The following is a 27,988-nucleotide window of genomic DNA, read 5'->3' as shown; positions in this document are numbered from 1 at the left end:
CTTGTCTTCATCTTGCTGATAGTTAAATATGAAATGAGACTTGGGGCCCTCCATGTCTACCCTCTTCAGATCTCTGGCCAGAACGGAACTGTAAATTGTGCAACCTCATGAAATATCTGAGCAATATGTCAGAGCTGAGATAGCTGGGGCATGAATGTGGAAACAGAGCTTTGATGCAAGTGACTGCACTATATCACAACATATTACTTCCCATGGCATTGAAACAAACACAGCCGAGCCAGGTTTTTGAGAGAAAAAAAACGTTTTTTACTAAAAAATCTATGGTCAATTTTTTATATCTTAGAATTTCATAGTACATAATTGTATAAACATGAACATAAATGGACATCGATAAGAAACTTACATTATGATTAAAATACATTACTCCTCTTCTTAGCAGGTATGACTAAAWTRTTTTAAGAGGTTAACCATTTTTGTTTTCACGTTTACATTGGTCATACGTTGACATACAGTGTTAAGTGGTAAAAGTTCAAATAAAAACATGAACAATTAGATATCAACAATTAAAAATTCTAATTAACAGTTTCAATGGACTCATCCATTCATTTCTGAGGTTGAGAGCTTCAGTGGTCTTRGAATGAGCTGATATGCTTCCATGAATGTTACCTGGCAAATCAAAGCAATGACACAAAGCAATGACACATAATAACATACAGTATGAGGTTTGACAATGATACCCCACAACACGACCACACTGCCTCCCAACACGCTACAATGATTAGCTGACATGGGGCAAMGCAGGGATGGAGGTGCGGTGCTTAAGTCTGTGAGTGTCCAACTCCTGGGGGTTAGGGGGGTTTTGGGGGGGACGTGAACAGAGTAGCCTCTCCCATCGTCTCTCCGAGTGCTTTAGTGTGGTTAGTGGAGGAGGTGGGTGATGGCAGTAGGTGGAGTAGAGGTTTGGTGTGAACTTGAGACCACCGGTGTACACCGGACTGATGGAGACAGCTGATGTTGATGTGAGGACTGCCCATGGGAGGTGAGGGAGAGGAGTGGGCAGGGAGTTTTCACAGCCAATAGAGTTAGTTGCCCATGGTCATGGCTTGTTGGGATGACCAGTGTGTTTTACCACCACAGACAGACAGCCAGAGGGTCAGTGGTGCGCCTCAGAGGAAGTCCTCCTCCACTACGTGTGGTGTGGCCGGCCGCCTTAGGAGTTCTTGACTGAGATCTTTATAGTGATGGTCTTCACCTCTGAGTATTCCTTCAGGCCACAATCCCCCCTGCAAACAAACACACACAATGTCAGTTGAAACAGATTTCTAATGAACTGTAGCAAGCTTATTGTGTACAAAGCTTCATTTKGGAAYATTTTGCAACCAAACTTTTCTCTATTGTAAACACACAGTTTACAKGAATACTTGCTTGGCTTTAGTCACGCACTTTCAGACAGTGGGCTAGGAACCAGAAAAKAATACTTACAATTCACGCCCGTTGCCAGACATTTTATATCCTCCAAATGGACACTGCGTGCTCAGGGCATTGAAACAGTTTATCCTAAATACACAAAACATACATCAAACATCAGCTTTTGATTCTTCTGCATTGTTTAATAATCATGTTGAATGGTAATGCTGTCAAGACTGGTTAAATGAGGAGCATGCTGAGGGGAGTGTAGTTGAAAAAAAAAAAAACTATGAGCTATCCTGTAAAAAGCTACATTAATATGAGTCAACCTTTTATACGATCTATGGGGTTAACCAGGGACACATAGATCGCTATGATGATGAGAGGGTCTTACCAGACGGTGCCAGCCTGCATGGCTGTGGAGATGGTCATGGCTTTGGTGATATCGCTGGTGAACACAGCTGCCACCAGGCCGTACTCTGTGTTGTTGGCCCTTTCAATCACCTCATCAATAGTCTTGAACTTCATGATCTGCTGAACTGGTCCAAAGATCTGGAGTGGACAGTCAGCAGTATGTGTAAGATGACATGTTGAAACATTCCATGATGACATCCTTGCTTAGTCACACCATTAAGTATGTGGGGGGCGAGGCCATTAATAGACATTTTAACTTATTTGGAAACCACCTTCCATAAAATCATAGGGCATGGAAAGTCATACTGTGTTTCAGTCATACTGTGAGTTTCAGTCATACTTTGTATCAGTCATTCAGTGTACCAGTCAGTCAGTGTATCACTGTACCTCCTCTTTTGCGATGCGCATGTCATCCTTGACGTTGGAGAAGACAGTGGGCTCGATGAAGAATCCTTTCAGGCCCAGGGCTTTGCCTCCACATTCCAGCCTGGCTCCCTCACTGATGCCACTTTGAATAAACTCCAGCACGCGGCTCTGCTGCTCCTGGCTGATCTGGATTAAGTAGGAGAGATGGGGAGAGGGAGGAGAGGAGAGGAGAAAGAAGATAGAAAAAGGAGGAAACAAGAAGGAAAGCCAAAGGAGTATATTTATCATACAGTAAATCAAATACATTATATTTGGTCATGCACATATTGAGTCGATAGCTGATATGTTTTGTCATAGAGGGTATTGTTTGACTCCTCCTTCCTTTGCAGGGTCTATGGCCCTCTATCCTCACCTGTGGACCCTGCTCCATGGTGGGATCGAAGGGGCTTCCTACTGTCCTCCTCTTGGCCCTCTCCACACTCCTGCGCACAAACTCCTCATAGATGGGCTCTTCCACGAAGATACGAGAGCCTGCAGTGCAGCACTGGCCTGCATTGAAGAACACTCCCTGGTGGGCCTGCTCCACAGCTAGATCCACTGAGGAAGAGGAAGAAGAGGAAGAGGGGGGCTCAGTAAACAGTTCATTTTAGCGGCATGTGGTAGTATATTATAACATATTGAAAAATGTTGATGAAATTCCATATGGTTCTTATAAATTACATGAATTAAAAGCGAATATCATTAATGCACATACACTACACATGCACAAAATGTATTTTCCAATCACGGTCAGAATGTTTTCTACCACTGTCCAGCTATTCTCTGTGCTGCACATTTGCTATCTGACACCTGAGAGACAGGCCCCTGCCATGGCACGCAAGGGGTTAACGGAGCCCAGTGATTTATGGGTCTCGGCTGATGCAGGCGGCCGGGGCAGGTTCCATTCCCCTGATTTACGGGCCTTGGGAGCCCCTCTCGCGGCTGCTGAAAGCATTTGAAAGCCCCGGCACCCCCAGTTCTGTGAGACACTTAGAGCTAACATGAGAGCCATCCATCCATTGGTTTTCACAGCCCTGTAAAGCCCAGCGGAAGCTTTTGAAGATGCCAGAGCTCTCACTCCATGTGGACACATCCGCTGTCTCATTTTGCATGTCAGACTAAATTATTGGACAAAACATTGTAAATAATTCCCCTCGGCTCTCTTTCAAGACAATGTCTTTAATTCAGGGGATCCCAAACTTTTTTGTCCTGCGACCCCATTTTGATATCAAAATATTTTCGCGACCCCACCATGTAAAAAAAAAGTTATGTGATCAACRGCCAATGTTTACTTTTTTAATTGGAGCTATGACAGTCTATTACAAATCAGTCTGACAGTGCTTTGGACAGTATTTAAATCTGAAGGAAGTATGGTTTAAAGTTACTGAAATGGATTAGAAAGATATTGAAAAGTTCAGAAGATCATCAGACATAAATTTTGTATGATCTTCTGTGTAGAGAAGAACATCATCATTGATGATGTTCTTTTCCCCCCAGTCTGATTTATTGCCTGGTCTTGTCCACTCTGTTCTAATGAGTCCTGCACGGCTTGTGGGCATTGTAGAGGGAAACAGTGATGGGCTCATAATATTTTGAAGCTTAAAAGGTTCAAAAGATCGAGCCAAATTTTTGGGAAAAATGTTTTGGAAAAAAAMCTGAAATGGCTCTGTTTATTACAACTCCAATCTAGCGCATATTTTATATCATCGTTTCTCTCGCGACCCCATTTTCAAATCAGGCAATGCCACATAGGGAACCCCTGCGTCCATCTGGACGACCACCTATGGGGAAACGGGAGGAACTAATAAAACAGTGTATTCAAACTTACAATCAGCGTCTGCAAAAATAATGTTGGGATTCTTTCCTCCTAGCTCCAGCGTTACTCTCTTCAAATTACTCTTCCCAGCTGCTTCTTGGATCAGCTTGCCGACCTGGGGAGGAACCAGGGCTTGGGTTTAGTTTACTCACGCAGACACAAGCAGACCTGTGGCCGGATCACTAAATGGATGCAGCCATTAAATAGYTTAGCARGTTGGTTAGGCCCAAAACAAGGGAYGCACCACTGGGCCCGCWGAAACACRAGTGTGCCAAACACACAGCCAAAATATCTATTACAGGTTCTGGGAGGCTTCAGCAGGAAAAKAAAGTGATGTTTCAGCAGCGAACAGCATCTCTTGTTWAATCAAGCGCAGGAAGAAGCAACCACAGGTTGTGTGGGTRGCAGCAGCAGCCTGGGCTTGTGGCAAATTGAARTACCTAACTGTGAAAAGTTGTAAAGTGGTGCCTGTTTGGTGCGACGTGGGCCTACACTGCCCTGGCTGGAAGCGCTGAATGCTGAGGATGATCTGAGGAGTTGGGAGTGTTTATCAAATAGCAGCAAGAGCTTTCCTTTCGACTTCTCTGTTCACAATTTCCCCCTCATCAAAAGTGCTGCTCTCACCATTATCCAAATACTGCTGAATTCCACAGCCCTTTCCCGTCTCCCTCCAGACTCACACAGTGGAGACGTGTAAAAACAGTGGTTCTCTAGTAATGCATGGCGTGAGCTCTGTGAAAATGAATCCCTTGCAAGTATTTGAGTCTGCCCAGCTGCTCTTATTATACTGATGTATTGTATTGACCCCAACATTATTTCTCAACACCATGAGATGAGATATACCCTTATTAWATAGAGACAAGCCTGAGAAAGAGAGCGAGCAGCATTCATAACCATAAACCAACAAGAACACTTCCTGTCCACCCAGAAGTCACTGACACACATGATTTTATTTTCCAGGAGATAGTGAGAAGACCAGCGCTGGGAGAAGATAGAGGGAGTCAAAGGAGGAGGAAAAAAACTTCTGAGTCTCTCCCCAACAACTCCCCCCCAGTGGTAAAGAGTGATGCCTCATCTCTTTGCACGAACAATGTTTAACACTGGAATGTCTCCCTTTCCCAATATTGCCAGACTGCATTATTCTGTGTTAGGAAATGAGCAGGGCAGCCTGCTGAGTGTTCTGGTTGGAGTGGTAGAGCAGCTGTGTGATAGGGACAGCAGGACAAACCTTCCTCTGGCAGGCAGGCGGCAGGCAGGCAGCACGCTCTCTAAAGCCGTCCTGGCTGTCGCTGTCTTTGAAGGCGGGGCTCAAGGGGTGCTGACTAACATGACGTTAGCGTGCATTCACTGAAGTGCAAAGGAGACACGCTGGGCTGGCTCCCACTTGGGCCGCTACTGTGGAGAGTCACAGCCCTGTGTGTGTGTGAGTACAAGGATGAGGCACCACTGACGCAATGGCCACCTGAAACCACACCCCCCCCTTCAAGCCTCTACCCATCCACCCCCTCTACCCCCTCTACCCCCTCCAGCCTCTCAGAGGATGCTGTGTCCACTGTCCCCTCTCGCCCGGTGTGACTGAAACCCAAGGTGACTCACAGTCTGGGCATCTACATTCTCTCACAGCAGCGCTTCATCCACTCTGTAATTGACTCCAGATCACAGGAAACAACAGAGAAAGCAGTTAAAGACAACTGGCCACTTTTTGGGGAAATGTTCTGGAACCGCCGATGGTAAAAAAAAAAAAGAGGAAGGCTCGTATGTGTGTGCTGCCTGGTAGCATGTAAAGTGATGGTGGAGAAAGCCCTGTGGATGTTCATTGGTTAGGTAATGGAGCATTGATCAAATGACTTAAGTTCAGGCTGCATGAATGGACTCTGAGGATCAATTGAAACCCTATTCACTCTCATTAACTTTATTACTGCATTCAGGTTCTCATTAATAACCGTTCAGATGATTTGGACATCTGGGTCTTTGTCATCCTTACAGGGCTTGACAGAGATGTTGCAACATTGATGTAAAAAAAAATATACAAATGAACAAATCCTGTATATTCTCAATAAAGGTCTGGATTTGAATTAACTACACAATTWAAAAAWATATTTTTCTCCATAGTATGTGAGTTTGCTTTGGTTACAGTGTTTCTGTTTGTACCCTTATCACCAAGAGCAATCTATTATGTCTGCACATGCGTAGCAGTGTTGGTGGGTGCTCAATACCACACAAACAGTCACTCTCCTCCCTTTCTCTCCAAACAGATCCCCAGAGTCAAAGCAAAGACACTATAAACTCTAGGGCTTCTCTAAACACTACAAAACCCTGTTTCATTTACGACAGATACACGTGAAATATACACAGGTCATTTCAAAACATATAAAATCCATCGATTTATGGAAGCTTCATAATTATGTTAAGATTACTGTACGGCTCTTACTGCCTGAGGGGTACATTTGTGGTTAGCAATAACAGATGTTTATAAAATGATCTACATTAATGGAATTGGCAGTCATTCTGACTGATCACACAAGACGGAGGAATGCAATCCAACCACAACATCTCCTAATGCTCACTGCCTAACATGGTTGATCATTCCTAGTTTTCCATCAAAATTTTTCCACTATGAAGGCGGCTGTTTTTCCTAGGGACCTGATAGACAACTCAATGTCTGTAAGGTACAGTAGCAGGTTGTCATTACACTGGCTGGGACACTTATGAACCAGTTTGTCTGTGACTTTATATGTACAGTATGTCTATGTGGTGTGTGTGTGTGTGTTGTGTGTGTGTGTGTGTGGTGTGTGTGTGTGTGTGTGTGTGTGTGTGTGTGTGTGTGTGTGTGTGTGTGTGTGTGTGTGTGTGTGTGTGTGTGTGTGTGTGTGTGTGTGTGTGTGTGTGTGTGTGCGCGTATGTGTGTATGTGTGTACAGTGTAGATGTGTTGCGTGTGGTGTGTGTGTGTGTGTGTGTGTGTGTGTGTGTGTGTGTGTGTGTGGTTGTGTGTGTGTGTGTGTGTGTGTGTGTGTGGTGTGTTGGTGTGTGTGTGTGTGTGTGTGTGTGTGTGTGTGTGTGTACAGTGTAGATGTGTGTGTTGTGTGTGTGTGTGTTACAGTGTAGATGTTGTGTGTGTGTGTATGTGTACATTAGTGTGTCTGTGTGTGTGGTAAAGTCCAGCAGCAGACTGCTCACCTCTGATCCCCCTGTGGTGAGAAGTAATGACAGGGCATGCAGCTTATGTAAGCCCCTGTTTGTTTGTCATTTAGACTTTAATACAGGAGCCCAATGTCCCCTAATTACAAAGCCCTCCATCTCTGCTGCTCTGCACATGTTGGTMACTGTGTCACTAAAGAAAGCAATAGGGACAGTGGATTATCCGTCAATCGYTTTGTTCAKGGAAATTACCTCAGTTGATCCTGTGAAAGCCACTTTGTCTATGCCCATGTGYGAAGCRATYGCAGCTCCTGCCGTTGGCCCRAATCCTGGCAAAATATTGACGACTCCCGGTGGAAACCCGGCCTGTCAAAACAATATGAGAGGAAACAAGCTTTAGAGGAGAGGACAGGAGAGCCAAGCAAAACCACAGGCAGTGTGGGGGAATCCAGACCCAACCCAACCTCCCTACCAGCAGACTAGAGAGAATGGACAGAACATCAAAAAGACAAGGGGCAAGAGAGACACACTGTCTCAGAGAAGGGGAGAGGCCRAACACAGAGAGAAGACATGGAGGATGTGGATAAAGAGGCTCTAAGGATTGGGTTACTGTGGTGATTGTGCTGTACTGTACCTCTTTGACCAGAGATCCGATGTACAGGCAGGTGAGGGGGGTCTGCTCAGCAGGCTTCAGGACCACCGTGTTCCCACAGGCCAGCGCTGGACCTAGCTTCCACGCAGTCATCATCAGTGGGAAGTTCCACTGTAGACACAAACACCCCCCACACACACAGGACATCAGACTCCTGACAAAGGGCGCTCACTCATACTCAATAACTCGTCAATGCTCTCCCTGCTCTCCCACACATTCCGTCGCTTACTCACTCATAGAGTCTCACTTTCACTTGCCCAACATAGTCATGACAGGAAATGTTCTCTCGCCCTATCTATTCTCTTCCCACATCACTGAGAAAACAAGGAAATTGCAACACATGTGCAGTACTTAGAACGTGTCATGGTACTGCGCAGGCTGGTGTTATTTCTACTTTACACTGAACCCCAGTAGGCCTCAGCACAGACCCACACACGCTTCCTCAAGCTCTTGCACAATCAATGCTCTGTTCTTACTTCTGTCCTCCTATCCCTTGTCTCTTTCATAGTGCCCCCCCCCTCTTTCTCTCTCTGCCCCTTCCTCCTCCCCTCTCTCTCTCTGAGCTTATACTGACCTGACAGTCTCTTTCTCAGCCTGCCAACAGATTTACCCAAATATAYACTCACTGATAAGCACGTCAGAGACTTCCAGGAACCTGCACAATATTTTTTAACAAAGGGGCTGACTCTGTCCCAGACCTCACAACCACCACCATCCCAACACCTTTCCTTCTATCCACCTCTCTCTTCATATTGAGTGGGAAGCTTTGCAGATGTGGGAGAGTGACTGTTTGATTTGTCCTCTGAGACTAGCCATCTGAATAGAAAACAAACTGGCACACTCACAGGGATGATCTGTCCRCACACTCCTATGGGCTCGTGTCTAGTGAACGTAAGATAGTCTCCATCTGTAGAGGAACACACAAGAACAAGGCTCGTTACTATCCTCTGCTCTAGCTGCGTTTAGGAAATGAGCATGTATGAGACATTAGCAGAGCAGTGACCGGATGACACATTAAAACCCCAGGTGTCCTTGTTGTGCTTTTTACCAACACAATTCATCTTGATCTAAAAAGGCAATACATCACACAGTACCATTCTTTTGTTACGCTATATTGAGCAAAATGATACGTGTGACTCYGTTTAAAGTCAGGAGAAAGCAGTGGGTGTTAAGTTGGAAGGAGAGTTTCATTCCTCYTACATTACCAGAGTAAAGGAAGATACATGTTGAGGGTGTGCCATGTTTATTCGTTCCCTACAACAGTAGTAATAACAATCGCTATTTAGTGGTAGAAAACTGAACAGTGTTTATTACAATAGAGTTATGTGATGTTCATGGGAACAGGATGGCTAAGGCCTCAGCTGATGAAACATTGCTCCAGAGAGGAGGAGGAGGAGCTTGGACCTGGAACTAAGGCCCAAGGGTGGACTGGCCAATTGCTTCATCTTCCCTGGTGGCCAAGATAAGACATCTCAACATCATCCAGGCCACAGAAACAGTTCTGTTTGTTTGCTCTGTAACACTGCTGCACATTGGAATAGTGCTCAAGCCAAACTCTGAACAAGCTGAGGACTGGCTGGGTTTGGTGAAGAAACACAGGAGGGGCTTGAAGAGCAACCAGACCACAGTGCTCGTCTCAGGAGGTTGTCAGTACTAGTACTGCTTTCTTAGGTTCTCTGTTTTCTTGGTTACTAAACAATAACTTAACATGCCTGTTAAAATAGTGTGGATGACTTATATAGACTCCCTAATGCCAGGCCCTCAGTGAGCAGACCCCATCTGGTCCTCAGGTGGGTCCCTGAGAACCAACTACTACCCCAACACCACCCCAACCCACCCAACCCCTCGCCCAGCTAATGGCTGCTCTATGAGAGAGYTGCGGAGTGGCTGTCCTAACTCCTATAGACTCCCCGTCGCGGYGYTTTCAAACGGCTAAATTAGGCAGAACAGCCAGCGGCCCTCGCTCTTTAGTCCTGTCACTGGGCTCCACTGGTGGCAGTCTCAACAGGAGRGCGACCATTAAGGCTCAGATTTAYAACTGGCCAGGGAGCAGCCATRTTTACCCTCACATCACCTCTGTGCCCTCAGCACAGCTCATCTCCTGTCCCGCAGGCCCCCAGAGAGAAGCCTGGTGCTCCGCTTATCTGCTGCTAGCTAACTAGTAATCTTCACCTGGCACTGGCATCCACCACRTACCTCTGACCTGTAACATTCTGCCTGGGTTCTAGTTCGTTGAAATTGAAGAGAATAAGAATTCAATGTGCTTTTYGCTACATAACCCACAGTCAGGAAGCCTGAGTTGGAATRGACTTACCCATTGGAATGGACGTTCCATGGATCTTGTCTGCGTATCCAGCATAGTATCTGAGCGTCTTTATGGTTCCCTGGAGGTCCACAAACAGGGTGGGCAGGAAAGGCTTCCCACTGTCCATGGATTCTATAGTCTGGAGAGAAATATATATTAAAACACAATCTTTGTCTTTTTGTTTTTTCCAAGAAACAGTTGGTCTTAACATTATCTCCGGGAGGAAACGTGATACTAAAATAACATCATGCTACGGTGCCTATAAGTTATAAATCATCCTTTAAGTCTTAGGCTTATTAGGTTGATTTAACACTATTATAACCACATGGGTAAAAACGTAATGCTTTTCTCCGGCATCTTTTAAAACAGTCCCCTTGTTCTGACATCTCTCTGTCACAATACGTTTTTTTTATTTTAATTTTACAATAATTATTGGAAAAATATGCTTTAAATTGAAAACATCTATGTTAATGTAAAGTGACATAGGATGTCTAGAAAGATGCCTAAAAGATACAAGTTATTATTATTATTATTTACAGTAAAACATTGACACATTTATATTTTAAGGGGGTCTTATGAAGATCCTTCTCTGATCTTCCGTGGTACATTACATGACCATTAATATGGAGTTACTCCCCCTTTGCTGCTATAACAGCCTCCACTCTTCTGGGAAGGCTTTCCACTAGATGTTGGAGCATTGCTGMCAGGACTTGCTTCCATTCATCCACACAAGCATTAGTGAGGTCGGGCATTGATGTTGGACTATTCGGCCTGGCTCGACATCGGCGTTCCAATTCCTCCCAAAGGTGTTCGATGGGGTTGAGGTAAGGACTCTATGCAGGCCAGTCAAGTTCTTCCACACTGATCTTAACAAACCATTTCTGTATGGACCTCGCTTCGTGCATGGGGGCATTGTCATACTGAAACAGGAAGAGGCTTCCCCAAACTGTTGGCACAAAGTTGGAAACACAGAATCGTCCATAATGTCATTGTATGCTGTTAAGTTAAGTTAAGATTTCCCTTCAATGGAACTAAGGGGCATAGCCTGAACCATGAAAAACAGCCCCAGACCATTATTCCTCCTCCACCAAATGTTACAGTTGGCACTATGCATTCGAGCAGGTAGCGTTCTCCTGGCAGCCGCCAAACACAGATTTGTCCGTTGGACTGCCAAATGGATAAGCTTGATTTATCACTCCAGAGAACGCGTTTCCACTGCTCCAGAGTCCAATGGTGGCGAGCTTTACACCAGTCCAACAGACACTAGGCATTGCGCATGGTGATCTTAGGCTTGTGTGCGGCTGCTCGGCCATGGAAACCCATTTCATGAAGCTCCCAACTAACAGTTATTGTGCTGACGTTGCTTCCAGAGGCAGTTCGGAACTCKGTAGTGAGTGTTGCAAACGAGGAAAGACGATTTTTATTCGCTACATGCTTCAGCACTCAGCGGTCCCGTTCTGTGAGCTTGAACGGCCTACCACTTTGTGGCCTAGCCGCTGTTGCTTTTAGAACTTTCCACTTCACAGTAACAGCACTTACAGTTGACTGTGGTAGCTCTAGCAGGGCAGAAAGTTGACAAACTGACTTGTTGGAAAGGTAGCATCCTATGACGGTGCCATGTTGAAAGTCACTGAGCTCTTCAGTAAGGCCATTCTACTGCCAATGTTTGTCTATTGAGATTGCATGGCTGTGTGCTCGATTTTATACACCTGTCAGCAACGGTTGTGGCTGAAGTAGACAAATCCACTAATTTGAAGGGGTGTCCATATACCTTTGTATATACAGTGCCTTCGGAAAGTATTCAGACCCCTTGACTTTTTCCACATTTTGTTAGGTTACAGACTTATTCTGTAATCTACACACAATACCCCATAATGACAAATCAAAAACTGAAACATCACATTTACATAAGCATTCAGACCCTTTACTCAGTACTTTGTTGAATCACCTTTTGGCAGTGATTACAGCCTTGAGTCTTCTTTGGTATGACGCTACAAGCTTGACACACCTTTATTTGGGGAGTTCCTCCCATTCTTCTCTGCAGATCCTCTCAAGCTCTGTCAGGTTGGATGGGGAGCGTCGCTGCACAGCTATTTTCAGGTATCTCCAGAGATGTTTGATCGGGTTAAAGTCTGGGCTCTGGCTGGGCCACTCATGGACATTCAGAGACTTGTCCCGAAGCCACTCGTGCATTGCCTTGGCTGTGTGCTTAGGGTCGTTGTCTTGTTGGAGGGTGAACGTTCACCCCAGTCTGAGGTCCTGAGCGTTCTGGAGCAGGTTTTTATCAAGGATATCTCTGTACTTTGCTCTGTTCATCTTTGCCTTGATCCTGACTAGTCTCTCAGTCCCGGCTGCTGAAAAACACCCCCACAGTGTAACCGGTGTGAAATGGATAGCTAGTTAGCGGGGTGCGCGATAATAGCTTTTCAATCGGTGACGTCACTTGCTCTGAGACCTTGAAGTAGTGGCCACGGCTTTTGTGGAGCGATAGGTAACGATGCTTCGTGGGTGTCAGTTGTTGATGTGTGCAGAGGGTCCCTGGTTCGAGCCCAGGTCGGGGCGAGGAGACAGAAGCAATACTGTTACATTGATGTTGTTGACCCGGATCACTGGTTGCTGCAGAAAAGGAGAAGGTCAAAAGGGGGGTGAGTGTAACCGGTGTGAAATGGCTAGCTACTTAGCAGGCTGCACGCTAATAGAGTTTCAATTGGTGACGTCACTCGCTCTGAGACCTTGAAGTAGTTGTTTCCCTTGCTCTGCAAGGGCTGCGGATTTTGTGGAGCGATAGGTTGTTGATGTGTGCAGAGGGTCCCTGATTCGAGCCCAGGTAGGGGCGAGGAGAGGGACGGAAGCAAAACTGTTACAACAGCATGATGCTGCCACCACCGTGCTTCACTGTAAGGATGGTGCCAGGTTTCCTCCAGACGTGATGCTTGGTAGTCAGGCCAAAGAGTTTAATCTTGGTTTCACCAGACCAGAGAATCTGGCTTTTCATGGTCTGAGAGTCCTTTAGGTGCCTTTTGGCAAACTCCAAGCCGGCTGTCATGTGCCTTTTACTGAGGAGTGGCTTCCGTCTGGCCACTCTACCATAAAGGCCTGATTGGGGGAGTGCTGCAGAGATAGTTGTCCTTCTGGAAGGTTCTCCCATCTCCACAGAGGAACTCTAGACCTCTGTCAGAGTGACCATCAGGTTCTTGGTCACCTCCCTGACCAAGGCCCTTCTCCCCTGATTGCTCAGTTTGGCCGGGTGGCCAGCTCTAGGAAGAGTCTTGGTGCTTCCAAACTTATTCAAATTAAGAATGATGGAGGSCACTGTGTTCTTGGGGACCTTCAATGCTACAGAAATCTTTGGGTACCCTTCCCCAGATCTGAGCCTCGACAAAATCCTGTCTCGGAGCTGTACAGACAATTCCTTCGACCTCATGGCTTGTTTTTTGCGCTGACATGCACTGTCAACTATAGGACCATATATAGACAGATGTGTGCTTTTTCAAATCATGTCCCATCAATTGAATTTACCACAGGTGGACTCCAAACATCTCAAGGATGATCAATGGAAACAGGATTCACTTGAGCTTAATTTCGAGTCTCATAGCAAAGGGTCTGAATACTTATGTAAATGTAGAGTATATACATTTTTATTATTTTTTAAATTTGTAAAAATGTCTCATAACCTGTTTTCGCTTTGTCATTATGGGGTATTGTGTGTAGATTGCTAAGGATTTTTTATTTATGTAATCAATTTAGAATACCGCTGTAACGTAGCAAAATGTGAAAAAGTCAAGGAATCTGAACACTTTCTAAGGCACTGTATGGCGCATGTTCCTTTGAGCATGTTGCAAAAACAAAGAAGTCCGGGATCTGGACTTTGAGCACTGTGGTAGACTCACTGCTAGATAGGCACTGTCCCTCTCCACCAGGTCAGCCAGTTTAGCCAGCAGTCTACCCCTTTCTGACGCGTCCATCCTCCGCCACACTGAACCAAGGGTGAAGGCCAGCCGGGCCGCCTGCACCGCCTTGTCCACATCAGCCTGTAGAAGAGAAACAGTTTAATGATTGAATCAGCCTGAGGTAGAGAAACAGAGAAACCGTATCCAGTACGCAGTTTAATGATAGAACCTTGACCAGTTAACAGGTGTTTCTTCACCTTCACTGAGACAAATAAAATGTGTCTGTCTATTCCGATGGATCTTCCATTAGCATGTTTAAGGCTTGTTCTGCTTCAGTTATTCCACACAGAGGTGCTGATTTAGGAAAGGAGAGGAGGAACAGCCGAGCCAGAGAACCAAACCACATTAGACTAAACTCCCTACCCGTTTGCTTTCCTTGTTTTTTTGGACACATAACTCACACATGGACAATGCATGAAGGAGAGGATTCCAGGACAGAGGTGGTGGGAAACACATGTGGAAAACCCAAGCGTAGCTCTGTCTAACAAACATCTAATCCTCAAACACTCCAAGGGAAAGTACCTGTGTTTTCATTTCTGAAAATATAAGATATGGGGAATGCAGAAACTACAGATTTGTTTTTATTTTCTACAATACCTTCTCTGCTTCTTGAACCTCACAGATCTGCTCTCCGCTGGCGGGGTTGTAGACTGGGAAAGTCTTTCCGCTCACAGAGTCTTGCCACTCATTGTTGATGAAAATCTGCAGGGAGAAAAGATGCAGCGTTCAGTACACAGGATGGAGGGGCCCATGTGAGAGGGAAAATCTGGTTCTAGGAGCAGCTCTGTTTCTCTCCAGAGTCTATTCAGCCATTCCTGCTCTAAAGAGGCACAGGGGCCCTGGTATAACATTTTACTTGTGCAGTTTTCTCAACACACAAATGCTGAATCAAGACAGAAGTATTTACCTGATCAAATAAGAAATGTGCTGTTAAAAACCGTTATGTGTTTTATGATTAGATTATTGGGATCAGTTTGAGAGGGAGCATAACTGTAAGGTTGGATCATTGGTAATGTGTGTTATATTATTTAATAAAAATGTATTGTTTTGTTACCGTGGTGCAAAAAAAAACTATAATCTATTCCGTAACTAATGGTAGTTCCTGATAAACAGTCTAGTGAGAGTGAGCCTGGCTCCTACCAGTGCCTCTCAGTTCTTGTGTAGGAGGGAGAGGGCGGCAGAGAGGCAGCCAGGCAGGGAGGGAGGAGAGGGAGGGAGGGAGGGAGGGAGGGAGGGAGGAGGGAGGGAGGGAGGAGGGAGGGAGGGAGGGAGGAAAGGAAGAATCTGTGGAAATGTGGACAGAGATTCCTGCCTGCCCGGCATGGCTCTCTGGGAGTACTCCAACATCTAGACAAAGAGGGGGGAGAGATAAATCCCTATCAGACACCAGACACCCCCTCACTCTCTCATTACACACACACACACACACGTGCGCACACACATACATACACATAAACACACACACAGAGAGAGACACACGTTTCACAACATCGCTGCTCGTTTATGAGATCATAAAACACGGGCCACACTTGGTTTCTGTGATGCGTTAAAGCAAGCCGTACTTTAAACAACCACCTGGGATTCCAAACGGACTCTTTTCAAGCTCAATAAAGACCCAAAGAAAAACAAATGTTTAGACAAATAACAGAAATGGGACATATCTCAAGGAATTGGCCTGAGTGAATATGTTTAATAACAGTCATCTGAGCTTTATTTTAAAAGCCCCCTAACAAACTGGTGTGATTTGATCATAYAWATGTGACGGATGTCTTATGTAARAGTAAGGTAAATAGAAGATGTCTCAGTCCCGTTGGCTTATTGACATGTTTGGGTCTATCACAGCGMCTCCTCAGACACTGTTTTTAATTRATGTCAGTCTGTCTGATAGATGGGGTGTTAAGAAAACATCTGCTGGCTTAAATCCTCCTGTATACACATCTGCTCTTACCATACTTTTATTTGAGAGGGAGAAAAGATACACTGAGAGCAGAACTGAAAGCAGGGTTCAAGTGTCCCGCTGGCCCAGGCCTCTCTAGCTCTCCAACATGTTTACCAACGTAAACTTAGAGGCTTAAGCACAATTTAATTGGCTGTAAACTGTGAGGAGTGTTTACTTTAGGGCAGGTATAAAATGCCAGCTCGCTTGGAAACCATTCAAGACTCAGCACACAGACATCACTCTCACTCCCTCCCACTCACTCTCTCCCACTCACTCTCTCCTGCAGTTGGCTGCTTTACAAGAAGAACCTTGCACATGAATAACTCATGTTTGAGTGTTCAGGTGTTCGGTATCTGCCTGTACCACTCTGCGGGACATACCATACAGTCTTGTATACCACTTCAATGAATCTGTATTAGCCTGCCCTGAACACTTCCCCACACACACAACAGATAGAAACAGGCCCACTGAGGGTCCTCGTCCAACACATCCCAGCACAGCCCACAAAGTGGACCCACAGTCATTTCAGACAGCAGAATCGACACAGGCCCCCTGTGAGCTCTCTCCCGTCCACATCCCAGCCTTTATTAGTGGGCTCTCTCCCAGCCACAGCCTAGCCTTCTCAGTGAGTTCTCTCCCAGCCACAGCCTAGCCTTCTCAGTGAGTTCTCTCCCAGCCAAGCTAGCTTCCCACAATTGATGTTGCCTGACTTGCCGTGCTTAGTGGTTGGGATGGTGTTCTTCGGTTGCAAGCTCCCTTTTTCTCCAAACAAAAATTGGTCATATATGGGCAAACAGTTTCTATTTTTGTTTCATAGACCAGAGGACATTTCTCCAGAAAAGCAAAATCTTTGTGTCCGTGTGGCATTGCAAACCGTAGTCCTGGCTTTTTTTATGGCGGTTTGGAGAGTGGCTTTTCTGCTGACGGGTTGTCAAGGTTATGGTGATATAGGAGCTCTTTTTACTGTATTATATATATATGTGTCTGTTTTCCTCCAGATATCTACAGGTTCCTTTGGTGTTGTTCTGGGGATTGATTTTTGCAGCTTTTCTCACTAAAGTAAGTTAATGCTTAAGAGACAAAACGCCGTCTCCTTCTCAGTCGTTCTTCTGGTGTGTTCCAGGGCCAACAGGTGAGCCTTAGTTCTTCAGGTTGAGGTTCTTCTTCCCAGGCCACAGCCTAGCCTTCTAGTGAGTTCTCTCCCAGCCACAGCCTAGCTTCTCAGTGAGTTCTTCCCAGCACAGCTAGCCTTCTCAGTGAGTTCTCTCCCAGCACAGCTAGCCTTCTCAGTGAGTTTCTCTCAGCCACAGCCTAGCCTTTCAGTGAGTTTTCAGACCACAGCCTAGCCTTCTCAGTGAGTTCTCTCCCAGCCACAGCCTAGCCTTCTCAGTGAGTTCTCTTCCAGTTCATCCAAGCTGAGTGTTCTCAGGCGCCTTCCATCGGGGGCCACCTTTAATCTGACTCTCATTAAGAGCACTTCATAAAAGTGTCAGTGACGACGAGGAGCTGAGGGCCTGCTACAAAAACAGAAAGCCCTATAGAGCACGGAATTAGTTTTAAAATTTATAGGGGCCACTGTAGTRGAACGYCCTAAATCAGGGGAGCCCCCTGAMAGCCCYGACAGTCTGAGCAAGAATGCAGTCCGTGGGTAGCTTTATGCACGGCGTAACCCCTCTCACAAGGCACCGCCGAAGGAGAGGGGATAAAACAGGGGAACAGTGGACCAGGCCGCCATCTAAATCATGGCTAGGAAAGGACAACCATCAGCCACCGTTTGGCTCGGCCCTCTCGGGGCTCAGGGGGCCCTCTCGGGGCTCAGGGGGCCCTCTCGGGGCTCAGGGGGCCCTCTCGGGGCTCAGGGGGCTGTTAGACTTTTGTCTCGTCCCATTCAGAGAGTTGATTAAGACGACAAGGCTGCACACTAAATCAACTCTCAACGTTTCTTAAAATTGCTTTTAGGTTCATTTAGAAACGAAGGGGAAAAAAACTAAGATGGAAACTCAAGTGCAAAAGTGCAAATTTTGAAATGATGTGTTTTCTTTTTGGTTTTCCCATCCCCCCGTGGTGTCCTTGCTCTCACCACACATGGCGGTTTCATTTGTATAGAAATCATTATCCCCATATAAGTACTCACTGCCTTTGATAATGAGCGATTATAAATAAATTGACCATGTCTTAGCTCCAATCAAGTCTAGCAAAATGAAAAAAATAACAGCTACAGTACCAGTCAAAAGTTTGGACACACCTACTCATTCAAGGGTTTTCTTTATTTTTACAATTTTCTACTTTGTAGAAGAATAGTGAAGACATCACAACTATGAAATAACACATATGGAATCATGTAGTAACCRATTTTTTTTCAACAAATCAAAATATATTTTAGATTATTCAAAGTAGCCACCCTTTGCCTTGATGACAGCTTTGCATACTCTTGGCATTCTCTCAACCTGATTCATGAGGTAGTCACCTGGAATGCATTTCAATTAACAGGTGTGCCTTGTTAAAAGTTAATTTGTGGAATTTCTTTCCTTCTTAATGCGTTTGAGCCAATCAGTTGTGTTGTGACATGGTAGGGGTAATATACAGAAGATAGCTCTATTTGGTAAAAGACCAAGTCCATATTATGGAAAGAACAGCTCAGATAAGCAAAGAGAAATGACAGTCCATCATTACTTTAAGACATGAAGGTCAGTCAATCCGGAACATTTCAAGAACTTTGAAAGTTTCTTCAAGTACAGTCACAAAAAAACATCAAGCTCTATGATGAAACTGGCTCTCATGAGGACCGCCACAGGAATGGAAGACCCAGAGTTACCTCTGCTGCAGAGTTACCAGTCTCAGAAATTGCAGTCCAAATAAATGCTTCACAGAGTTCAAGTAACAGACACATCTCAACATCAACTGTTCAGAGGAGACTGTGTGAATTAGGCCTTCATGGTTGAATTGCTACAAGGAAACCACTACTAAAGGACACCAATAATAAGAAGAGACTTGCTTGGGCCAAGAAACACGAGCAATGGACATTAGACCGGTGGAAAACTGTCCTTTGGTCTGATAAGTCCAAATTTGAGATTTTTAGTTCAAACAGTAGTGTCTTTGGGAGACGCAGAGTAGGTGAACGGATGATCTCCGCGTGTGTAGTTCCCACCGTGGAGCATGGAGGAGGAGGTGTGATGGTGTGGGGGTGCTTTGCTCGTGACACTGTCAAGGCACACTTAACCAGCATGGCTACCAAAGCATTCTGCAGCGATACGCCATCCCATCTGGTTTGCGCTTAGTTGGACTATCATGTGTTTTTCAACAGGACAAAGATCCAACACACCTGTAAGGGCTATTTGACCAAGAAGGAAAGTGATGGAGTGCTGTATCAGATGACTTGGCCTCCACAATCACCTGACCTCAACCCAATTGAGATGGTTTGGGATGAGTTGGACCGCACAGTGAATGAAAAGAAGCCAACAAGTGCTCAGCATATGTGGGAACTCCTTTAAGACTGTTGGAAAAACATTCTAAGTGAAGCTGGTTGAGAGAATGCCAAGAGTGTGCAAATCTGTCATCAATGCAAAGGGTGGCTACTTTAAAGAATCTAAAATCTAAAATATATTTTGATTTGTCTAACCCTTTTTTGGTTACTACATGATTCATATGTGTTATTTCATAGTTTTGATGTATTTACTACTATTCTACAATGTAGAAAATAATCAAAATAAAGAAAAACCCTAGAATGAGTAGGTGTGTCTAAACTTTTGACTGGTACTGTATGTCAGTCCCAAAACCTGTTTTAAGATGATAACTGACATGGGAAAGCTATATGTTGTGTGTATTGTGCAAATAGGAAAGAAAACAAGTGGTGGGATCCAGACCTCTCACAGTACACCAACATGAAGACAACTGCTAAACTGCATAGAACCTTTACACTGAATGAAATCAATCGATTTGTGTTTACGAGGGACTGCTTCAAKCTGTGTGGTTTCTCATTATTTGGTCAACACGCAGGCCATTTTGGTATTACAGAAAGTTGGCAGAGTTTGTGCTCCCGGTGCAGCCGTGACATCTGATCCTCCTACAACACAGAGAGAGAGAGCTGCCTGGCGTGGATGGGAACTGGACAGTCTGCAGATAGGTCAACACTTTATGCATGGGCCACAGGACAGCTGCAAACATTTAGCAACCCCCATGTTTTTCTGTTAAAACTGTCAATCTCACAGTGCTGACAGTACTTGTCTGTTTGGCTGATGAAATGATGAGACATGCGCGCCTGAAGCCAACGATGAACATAAGGGCTACAGAATACACGTTTCTGATTACATCAGCGTGGCTCTATTGTTCACTATAAAGGGCACAAATGTCAATATAAAAATATGCTCTGCTTATCTACAACATGCTCTCAATGCAATGGGACAAGGTGGTTATCACCTCGACCAAGCAAAAGGTAGATATATAGGGGAGTCCCCTGGGAATACATGTGCAATCAGCAGACATTGAGAAACTAAAGAGTAATGTTCCATCCGTTCAGTGAATTCAAGGCGCAGTCCTGCTGATCCATTTCTCATCTGCCACTGTGCTCTCTCTGGAGGCTGCTCTACAACTGCACTTGGGAGTGAGGGCAGGCAGGGGATGCCAAAGTACTCACAGCAGCCAGCAAAACATCTGTTTGGCCTCTAGCTTCTTCTCATGGCTCACACGCTTAAGGAATATTTAATGGGACTCATTTCTCGTCCATTTTCAGGAGGCAGGAGAGAGTAAAAAACATACATATATGTTTATACACAACAGGCCAAAATTCCACAGCCAGACGGATCCCGATCAGGGCACCTGCAGCTTTCGTCTGCACAGGAAGTTTCATATCCTTTCCTATCACAGGACCTCTATTTCCGTTCTGTTTTCTGGATCTGTTTCAATACATTTATAATTACTACTGTTACAAGTGAGGGGGGGGGTATGTGAAACTGGAGCCCAGTTGGTGTTTTTTCCCCAGTCCTCCTGACACCATAGAACCTTCATGTTTTCCATTCACACACCCGGAGACAATGCCACCCTGCTCTCCTGTTTGTGGAGGGGACGACCCCGCTGTCACCGACTGGCAAACATCTTTGTCTTGACTGTGTGTGTGGTGAGAAAGTTGAATCTGTTCCCCCTCACTCCTTAACGCGAGAAACAGAAATTCAATAGGAAACTGTGTTTGAATATGAATTGTCATTTGTTCAAATGGATGGAACATGCGGGAGTTGGAGTTGGGCGGCACAGCCTCTTCTAAGCCGCCATGTGGTGCCAATGTCTACAGAGTCTGAGATTGACACTTTCACTGAGGTACACTGAGTTTGTCTTTCAATCAGCTGTATCATCTGCGCAGATTTCAAACATAACATTTATCCTAATTAAATAAATATCTGCGTTAAAGAAATAGCCTAATTTCATAAAATAATATTAGGGATATCAAATCCCAGATTTTCATAAAGAGCATAAGCCTTTAAGACTGAAAGACTTAACCATACTTTTCTAAGGGTTCAAATGATCAAATTATTACATTGATGTAAGAATCTAATATTCTATGCTTCCACTACATTCTGTCAGTGGGAGAAATAACACAAATAAATGTAATCTGGGTAGAATATAACTACAGTGATCCACTAGTGATAAGGGGTGACTGGGGCCTGGTGACTATGACTTCATGTCTGGCAGACTTCTGYTCTCTGTGTATCTAAGACTCTCTAGAGGGGAGAGTTTCTTTATGGATATCAGAGGATTTATGGAGCCAGCAGTTTTTCACAATGACACCATAAGGATTTACATGTCCCATGTCAACCGGCCTGAAGACTTAAGGTATAGAAGTTAATGGGATAACCTCCCTGTCACCGGGCTTCCTTAAAGAGTGATTAAGAGACAGGAGACGCGATGTTGACGCCTCTGCTCAGACGATAATTTACACTCACTGCACAAACAGCCATTTCACAACGACGGACATATTCATGGTACCGCACACAACCGCACACACCGTCACAACCAGGGATGTGTATAACTACGTTTGTGACTGTGAGTCTGAGAGAAAGAAGGGGGAGAGTGTGAAACGAGAAAGAGAGGGAATGGGAGAGAGAGAAGAAGAAAAAGAGAACACTCGCTGTGCTAGTTGTGATAAATCATTCAGGCTCCCAGTGTCCTCAACCTTGGGGTTTGTTTGATGTTCATCGCAGTAAGATGGTGGTTTTGAAGTGAAAAACTCCAGAAGTGCAGGTCAGGCTCTGGCAAGGCAGGGCACTGACCCACACTGTGAGACAGGCCCAGAATTTACAGCCCAGTGGACAGCACCTAGCATTGGGGAGCCCCAGCCTTCATCTGTACTATCTCAATCAGTGACGATTGATGGGGCCTCTTTCATTCATCCACATTGACTGACTGACTGGACTTCTCACAGAATAGTTTACAAAACCCTTCCTCGCTTCAATGTGCAGGTTATAGGTTCCTATTAGGGCCAAACGTGTCAGCAATTGCACAATTAGTTTTTTTTAAACAGTTAACGTAAGCCAATCTGGAAAATAAAAGCCATTATTTACATTGGGAAGCTATATAATGAGCATGGCAACAGCGTCTAGTTAAAGTCTGGTATGTTTGAACATTGTGAAGGTTGCATACGCATAGCTCTTCCTGTTTTCACTGCATTTGACACAGTTGAAAATTAAACCCTATTTGGATTAGGGCCCAAATTCCTCTGCCAGGATTCACTGATTTACAGTCCTCATTCCCCACAGTCTATGTACGCTCACAGGTGTAGGATCTTAATTTGAGTACCCTGTTGCAGGAGAACTGCAATGCAGGAAATGTAAAACTTGTGGTGTATTTGAGGTTTAGAAAGGCTTCTGAAGTTTGTAATATCCACTTTGAAATTTCAGACTTGATTTTCCCTTACGAAAAATGCATTAACCCCTACAAAAATGTCCATTAATTATAATCCACTTAATAATTCACATCTCCTGTTGCTGCAGGATTATTTTCTCAACTCAAGMTCCTACATCTGTAAAAGTACACTAAACTACAACCGTGCTACAGTGACTCCAGTTTACCATTAACTTCAATTACTTATGTCTTGCTGACAATGAGGAATCCCTGCATAACAGTTTTATAGTATACAATGACAGAAGAAAATTCTATACCTTGGCCGCTCAAACATGCAGCATCATACACACTAAGTATCAATTCAAACACATTTTGCGACCTCAACTTTGCATTTCCAGGTGTCTCTCTCAACAACTTGAAGGAGAATGTGCCAGAAATGCTCCTTCCCTCCATCTCTAAAGATTTATTCTTCTAAGAGTCTAGTTTAACGACTGCTAATCATTGAGCGGTGTGAGAAGCCACCCGGGCCAGAGAAATCACCCCCTAAAACCCTGAGAACACTGGCTCTGTCTCCATTCATTAACTATAAACCACACAGTTTATCCTTCTCCTCTCTCTCCCCGCTCTGCAAAAAGCTAAAATCATCAATAAATGCCCATCAGGGTAGGTTAATTTATGGCTTCCTTCGTGGCGCTATCAGCCCTGCGGACTACCTCACAGACGGAGAGCTCTAAAGCCGACTCTCCTGTGACCATTCAAACGCTATGTTTTTATACTAGCTTAGACTCTTACTACCCAGCTGGTTTCAGGCCACAAGCTATGGTGAAGTGGGGGTAGGGTRGATGGAGGAACMGAGACCCAAGCRCCCTCTTTTTACGGCTGTAGCTACAGGAGAGCGGGGKKKKRAAAAAKTRRRWTTTTTTTTATAACAAAGCAAAGGGAGACCTGAGCAGACCTTCCAAAGTTTCACTGATCTGCACAATCCCACGCAAGGAGGGAGATAGCTCAACTGACACGTTCACACAAATGTCTCTTTGACGGCAAACAGTTCATGGCTCAGTGAAAGGGACAAGGGGTAAAGCGTCTATGGCGATAACACCTCTCTATCTCACACCTCTCTACAGTCACTGTTGGTACTAAACACACTATGGCCATATCTTCAGGGACACACTATTRGTAACMTYCRTKTGYAAAACAAAACTGTTGACTGAAATAAATACATGCCCAGTCATGGTGACTATCTCAAACTGTATTCATATTCACTTATCAATGATCATGTTTAACAGTAAGTAGAAAAAACATCAACATACTCAAACTCATGTGAGACCAAGGAAACAATTCTAACCTGGAGTGTAAGGTGCTGCGTTACAAGCATGTTCATTCTCAACTCTCTACTGGACGTATGGCTGCAAAAGGCAGAGGCACATCACACAACTRGCCTACAAGGAGTGGAMGAATGCRTAGGGCTACACAGAGAGCATGCGCCCACAGTCCTGGAGGCCAGCTCTCTCCTAGCTAWRGACYCTGCTCGCAGTGTTCATTCTCCCCCTGGCAGGCAGGCGGTGGGGTGGATAGAACATGAACAGGGTGTGAGGAGAGGAGCGCCTGCGTCAGGGGTGGCCATAAATCAGTGATCTCCTRCCCCCCATGTCCACCAAACCAACAGGGACTGGATGATTCAAATTCCTGGGGGTTAATTCACCAAGGCCTGCGCTCCCTAAAGGTTCTCCTATACATTCCACTCTTTGCGTGCATTCTTTTAAATAATACTAAGCATGAGGGAGGTAGAGAGAGGGAGAGAGGGAAGGAGAGCTGATAGCATGACTGTGCACATAAGGCAGGCATGCTAAACCAGTTCTCCTCTTATGGCGAGTAGACCACTGTAAGTTGCTTGTTGCCTCAGCGAAGTGCCCTTTGAACTTACAACAACAAGGTGTGAGGCTAACACTGATTACAACACTGTACTTACATATTGTGCTGTTATGGAGCTCTCCTCAGTAAGAAGTGCCCTTTACTCACACTCATGGCAATAAAAGCATAGGATTTCAAACTGCAGAAGGAACCATGCTACAGCAAACAGACAAACATCCACATTATTATACATGTGCGGATGGTGACTCTACAGTCAGGTCCTAGTGATTTGATTAAATGTATATCAGCATTAAGTAAAGGGGGAGTTGAGAAACAGCCTATACTGGGCCTATACTGACATCACAGGACCTATATTATTCTCATTAATGAAATCCTCAAAATGCAAGCCTAAAATGTGTAAACAATAATGACCAAAAATATGACACTTTCAGAGGAAGCCCTTGGAGTCTGATTCCTGATATTGCTGTGTAGGCCTAATTAAACGCCCACAGAGCCCATAATAACCAACCACAAGTGTAACGGCACAAAAATCTATTCAAATACCATTAAAATACAATGTCTAGGCTATAGAGTACACATCAAATAAAATATGTAGGAAACATGAGACTTGTGATTGAAATAGGTCTTCACATTTCATCAAGTGTTCTTGCGTAATTTTGCATGAGGTCAGAAGAGTCATGCGGACTTCTAAGGACAATAATGGACTAGAGCACCACGACTTTGCAATTCATTCCGTGAATCTAATAACTTATTCTGAATCACAGTGAAATTAATAGAATTTACAACATGCGTAAGGGGTTCTGAAACCAGTGAAATTGCTTCTTACGGCAGGCAAAGAAACCAAGACCCTCCTCATTTTATGTTCAAGCTTTGATATGGTTGAATACAATTAGTTTAAATACATATATTGAAACGAAAAAAGCACACTTAAGATAAAATATGATAACAGGCCTATCAAATGTATATCAGACCAAACCATGGATTTTTACAACAACAATATCTTCCAAAGTGAACATTTTCAATTCAATCGTCTTTTGAAATTACAGGTGTGAATGAATCACAGCAACAAGGTAATTTTTTTAAATTTTATGCAAGTGATATAAGATACCTGGGAATCATGTTTCTAATCAATAAATAGTTAATAACATGCGGTTATTATCAATCACACAACGGCAGGTTACGGGACGTTATTCTATCTGGACAGAATTGCGTAACGACAATATTCTATCTGAAAAAATGCTGACCTTTACTAAATGACTGCTGTCACCTGTGATAAATACTATTCATTGTAGCCACTGCAGATGACATATGAGTCATGGTGAATATAAAAGTGAAATAAAAACCACCTGTGCAATATAATTATGTTGGCAACACTGTTAATCATTCAAACATGCCTTGGAAAACACTCGATATGGCCGTACGTGATAACTTTTAGAAAAGTTTCACACATACTGTACGCCCACATGTTGATGAGCTATATACTATGCTATGAGTTGAGTTGAGCAATGAATGTGAGCAAAGATCTGAAACAAATTTTACAACGGTAAATCCAGAACTTGAATTAACATTTTAAACCGGACTCAATCACCTGTACTGTGGGGAAAGACATTGCCTGAATTGGGCAGTTCCACACTTTGAAAATGGTGCGCTATCTATCCTCTACAGACAAATACCTTTTGGGGGGAAATATTCTGCATACGAGAAGAGATATGATACATTGAACATAATATGTGACTTGGAGTAAAAGTTTAAGTTGTTTCACAGACCTTGGTGTACTTGATCTCCGCGTTGGGCACCGGCGAGGGCATCAGCTGGAGAGATGCCATGAGCGCAGCGGCATCGACGTCGGTCTTCACTTCACCAGGGAGTTCGATTTTACTGGAAGTCATCGCGCCTGCCTCCGTGTGTCTGTTGCAGATGCGTCTTCGTTTTTTTCTACTGATTTCTGATTAGGACTTTGGAATCCTTCCTGTGTTTATAACCAGGTGTCAGCGGCGTCCGTTTTTATTGGGTAGAGAACAGGGCCGTCCTCCTGATAGAATTAAAATCTAGCTTAATTTACATAAACGAACCCAGCCATCCATGTTGGGGAGGGAAAGTACTTATCACAATGTCTCTCGTTATAAGTCAAAGCAAACACATTGAAATTGACATGTTATCTGTATTGAATAGATAGAGCCAGTTTAAACACACTGACTTACATTTAAGATATTATAATTAATATTTYATAACAAAATGGGATCAGAGTAAGATGTTATATTGGAGAAGTGGTGCTTGTGGTATTTACGAGAGAATTAAACACCTTGGTAAACGGTAAGTGTGAAAGCATTTCCTTAAACGACTCTTTAATAAAAACAACATGCTACAGACTTTAGCTGTAAAGACTCCACGGTGCGCCTTTAAGTAAACGAACCTTCTTTATATGAGACTTGTGTGAAAGAGAGATTCTGAACTTTTTTCTCTCCAGATATGGGTCTATAATAGGCAAATGTATAGAATATTTTTAAGTACTCAGCTAATTATTTTGTAGCTAAAACTTAATCTATTCCTGAAATACCAGTGACCTTATTTCCATAAGAGGTGGTAAGAAGCATAATAATTAATCCTGATGCTGGACTACTTAGAACAAACCCGAATGACATAATGTATTTATTCTTTAGCTACACTTGTCATATTTAAGTGTGATGTCTATGAATAAGGTCCGTTTGCCACACATTTCATCAACTCGCCTGTTATAACATCCTCACAAGGTCTTAAGATGTTATTTAGTGTGGACTTAAAGCCATCATTATTAGTTCCTAGTCTGTTGATGAGAGGCATCTCTCCTGTGGTGATAATTCCCTGTTAGCATTCACTTCAAACTTCCCAATACACATTTGAACGATTTAAGCCGGCTCAAGCGATGTCTCAAAAAATAAAAGGAGTTACACGGATCTTTACACCTCGGGAGTGATGGTAGGCCTACTAGCCAATTGCTCACATCTCAAGATAGGCCTATAACAATTTTGGGCTTAAATAGTTAACTAATAAAACCACAAATGACTGACATCGCATTATTGCTATTGGGTCAAACTTTTTTAAACATTTGAAATGTATCAATAAATCGAGTGATTGGAAGCAAAGCTCTTATATCGGCGTGAGTAATCTCTTCATCACTGAGATATATAGGCATATGGCCTAAAATATAAGGTGTAGCCTTTATAATGTTGGTTGGGTGAATTTATTTGAACGCTCTCATGTGATTCCATGTTTTGATAATACATCTACAGGCTACATGGAATTATTTAATAAGGTACC

At 44.1% G+C, this 27,988-nt stretch overlaps 1 protein-coding gene across 1 annotated transcript; it reads right to left on the bottom strand.

Moving 5' to 3' along the window:
- Nucleotides 1-818: 818 nt before the first annotated feature.
- Nucleotides 819-26,671, bottom strand: aldh1a2 (aldehyde dehydrogenase 1 family, member A2). The gene is made up of 13 exons (XM_023995486.2): nucleotides 26,458-26,671; nucleotides 14,647-14,751; nucleotides 13,990-14,130; nucleotides 10,109-10,238; nucleotides 8,640-8,701; nucleotides 7,777-7,905; nucleotides 7,395-7,508; nucleotides 4,016-4,118; nucleotides 2,561-2,745; nucleotides 2,170-2,334; nucleotides 1,763-1,920; nucleotides 1,444-1,518; nucleotides 819-1,244 (listed from the first exon to the last, which is right to left on the bottom strand). The coding sequence occupies exons 1-13, from the start codon at nucleotides 26,578-26,580 to the stop codon at nucleotides 1,172-1,174; spliced, it is 1,563 nt and encodes a 520-aa protein (XP_023851254.1). The 5' UTR covers nucleotides 26,581-26,671; the 3' UTR covers nucleotides 819-1,171.
- Nucleotides 26,672-27,988: the final 1,317 nt, after the last annotated feature.

The sequence above is a fragment of the Salvelinus sp. IW2-2015 genome, linkage group LG10 (assembly GCF_002910315.2).
Source record: "Salvelinus sp. IW2-2015 linkage group LG10, ASM291031v2, whole genome shotgun sequence".
Taxonomy (NCBI): Eukaryota; Metazoa; Chordata; class Actinopteri; order Salmoniformes; family Salmonidae; genus Salvelinus; species Salvelinus sp. IW2-2015.
This window is presented reverse-complemented; position numbering and strand designations above follow the sequence as displayed.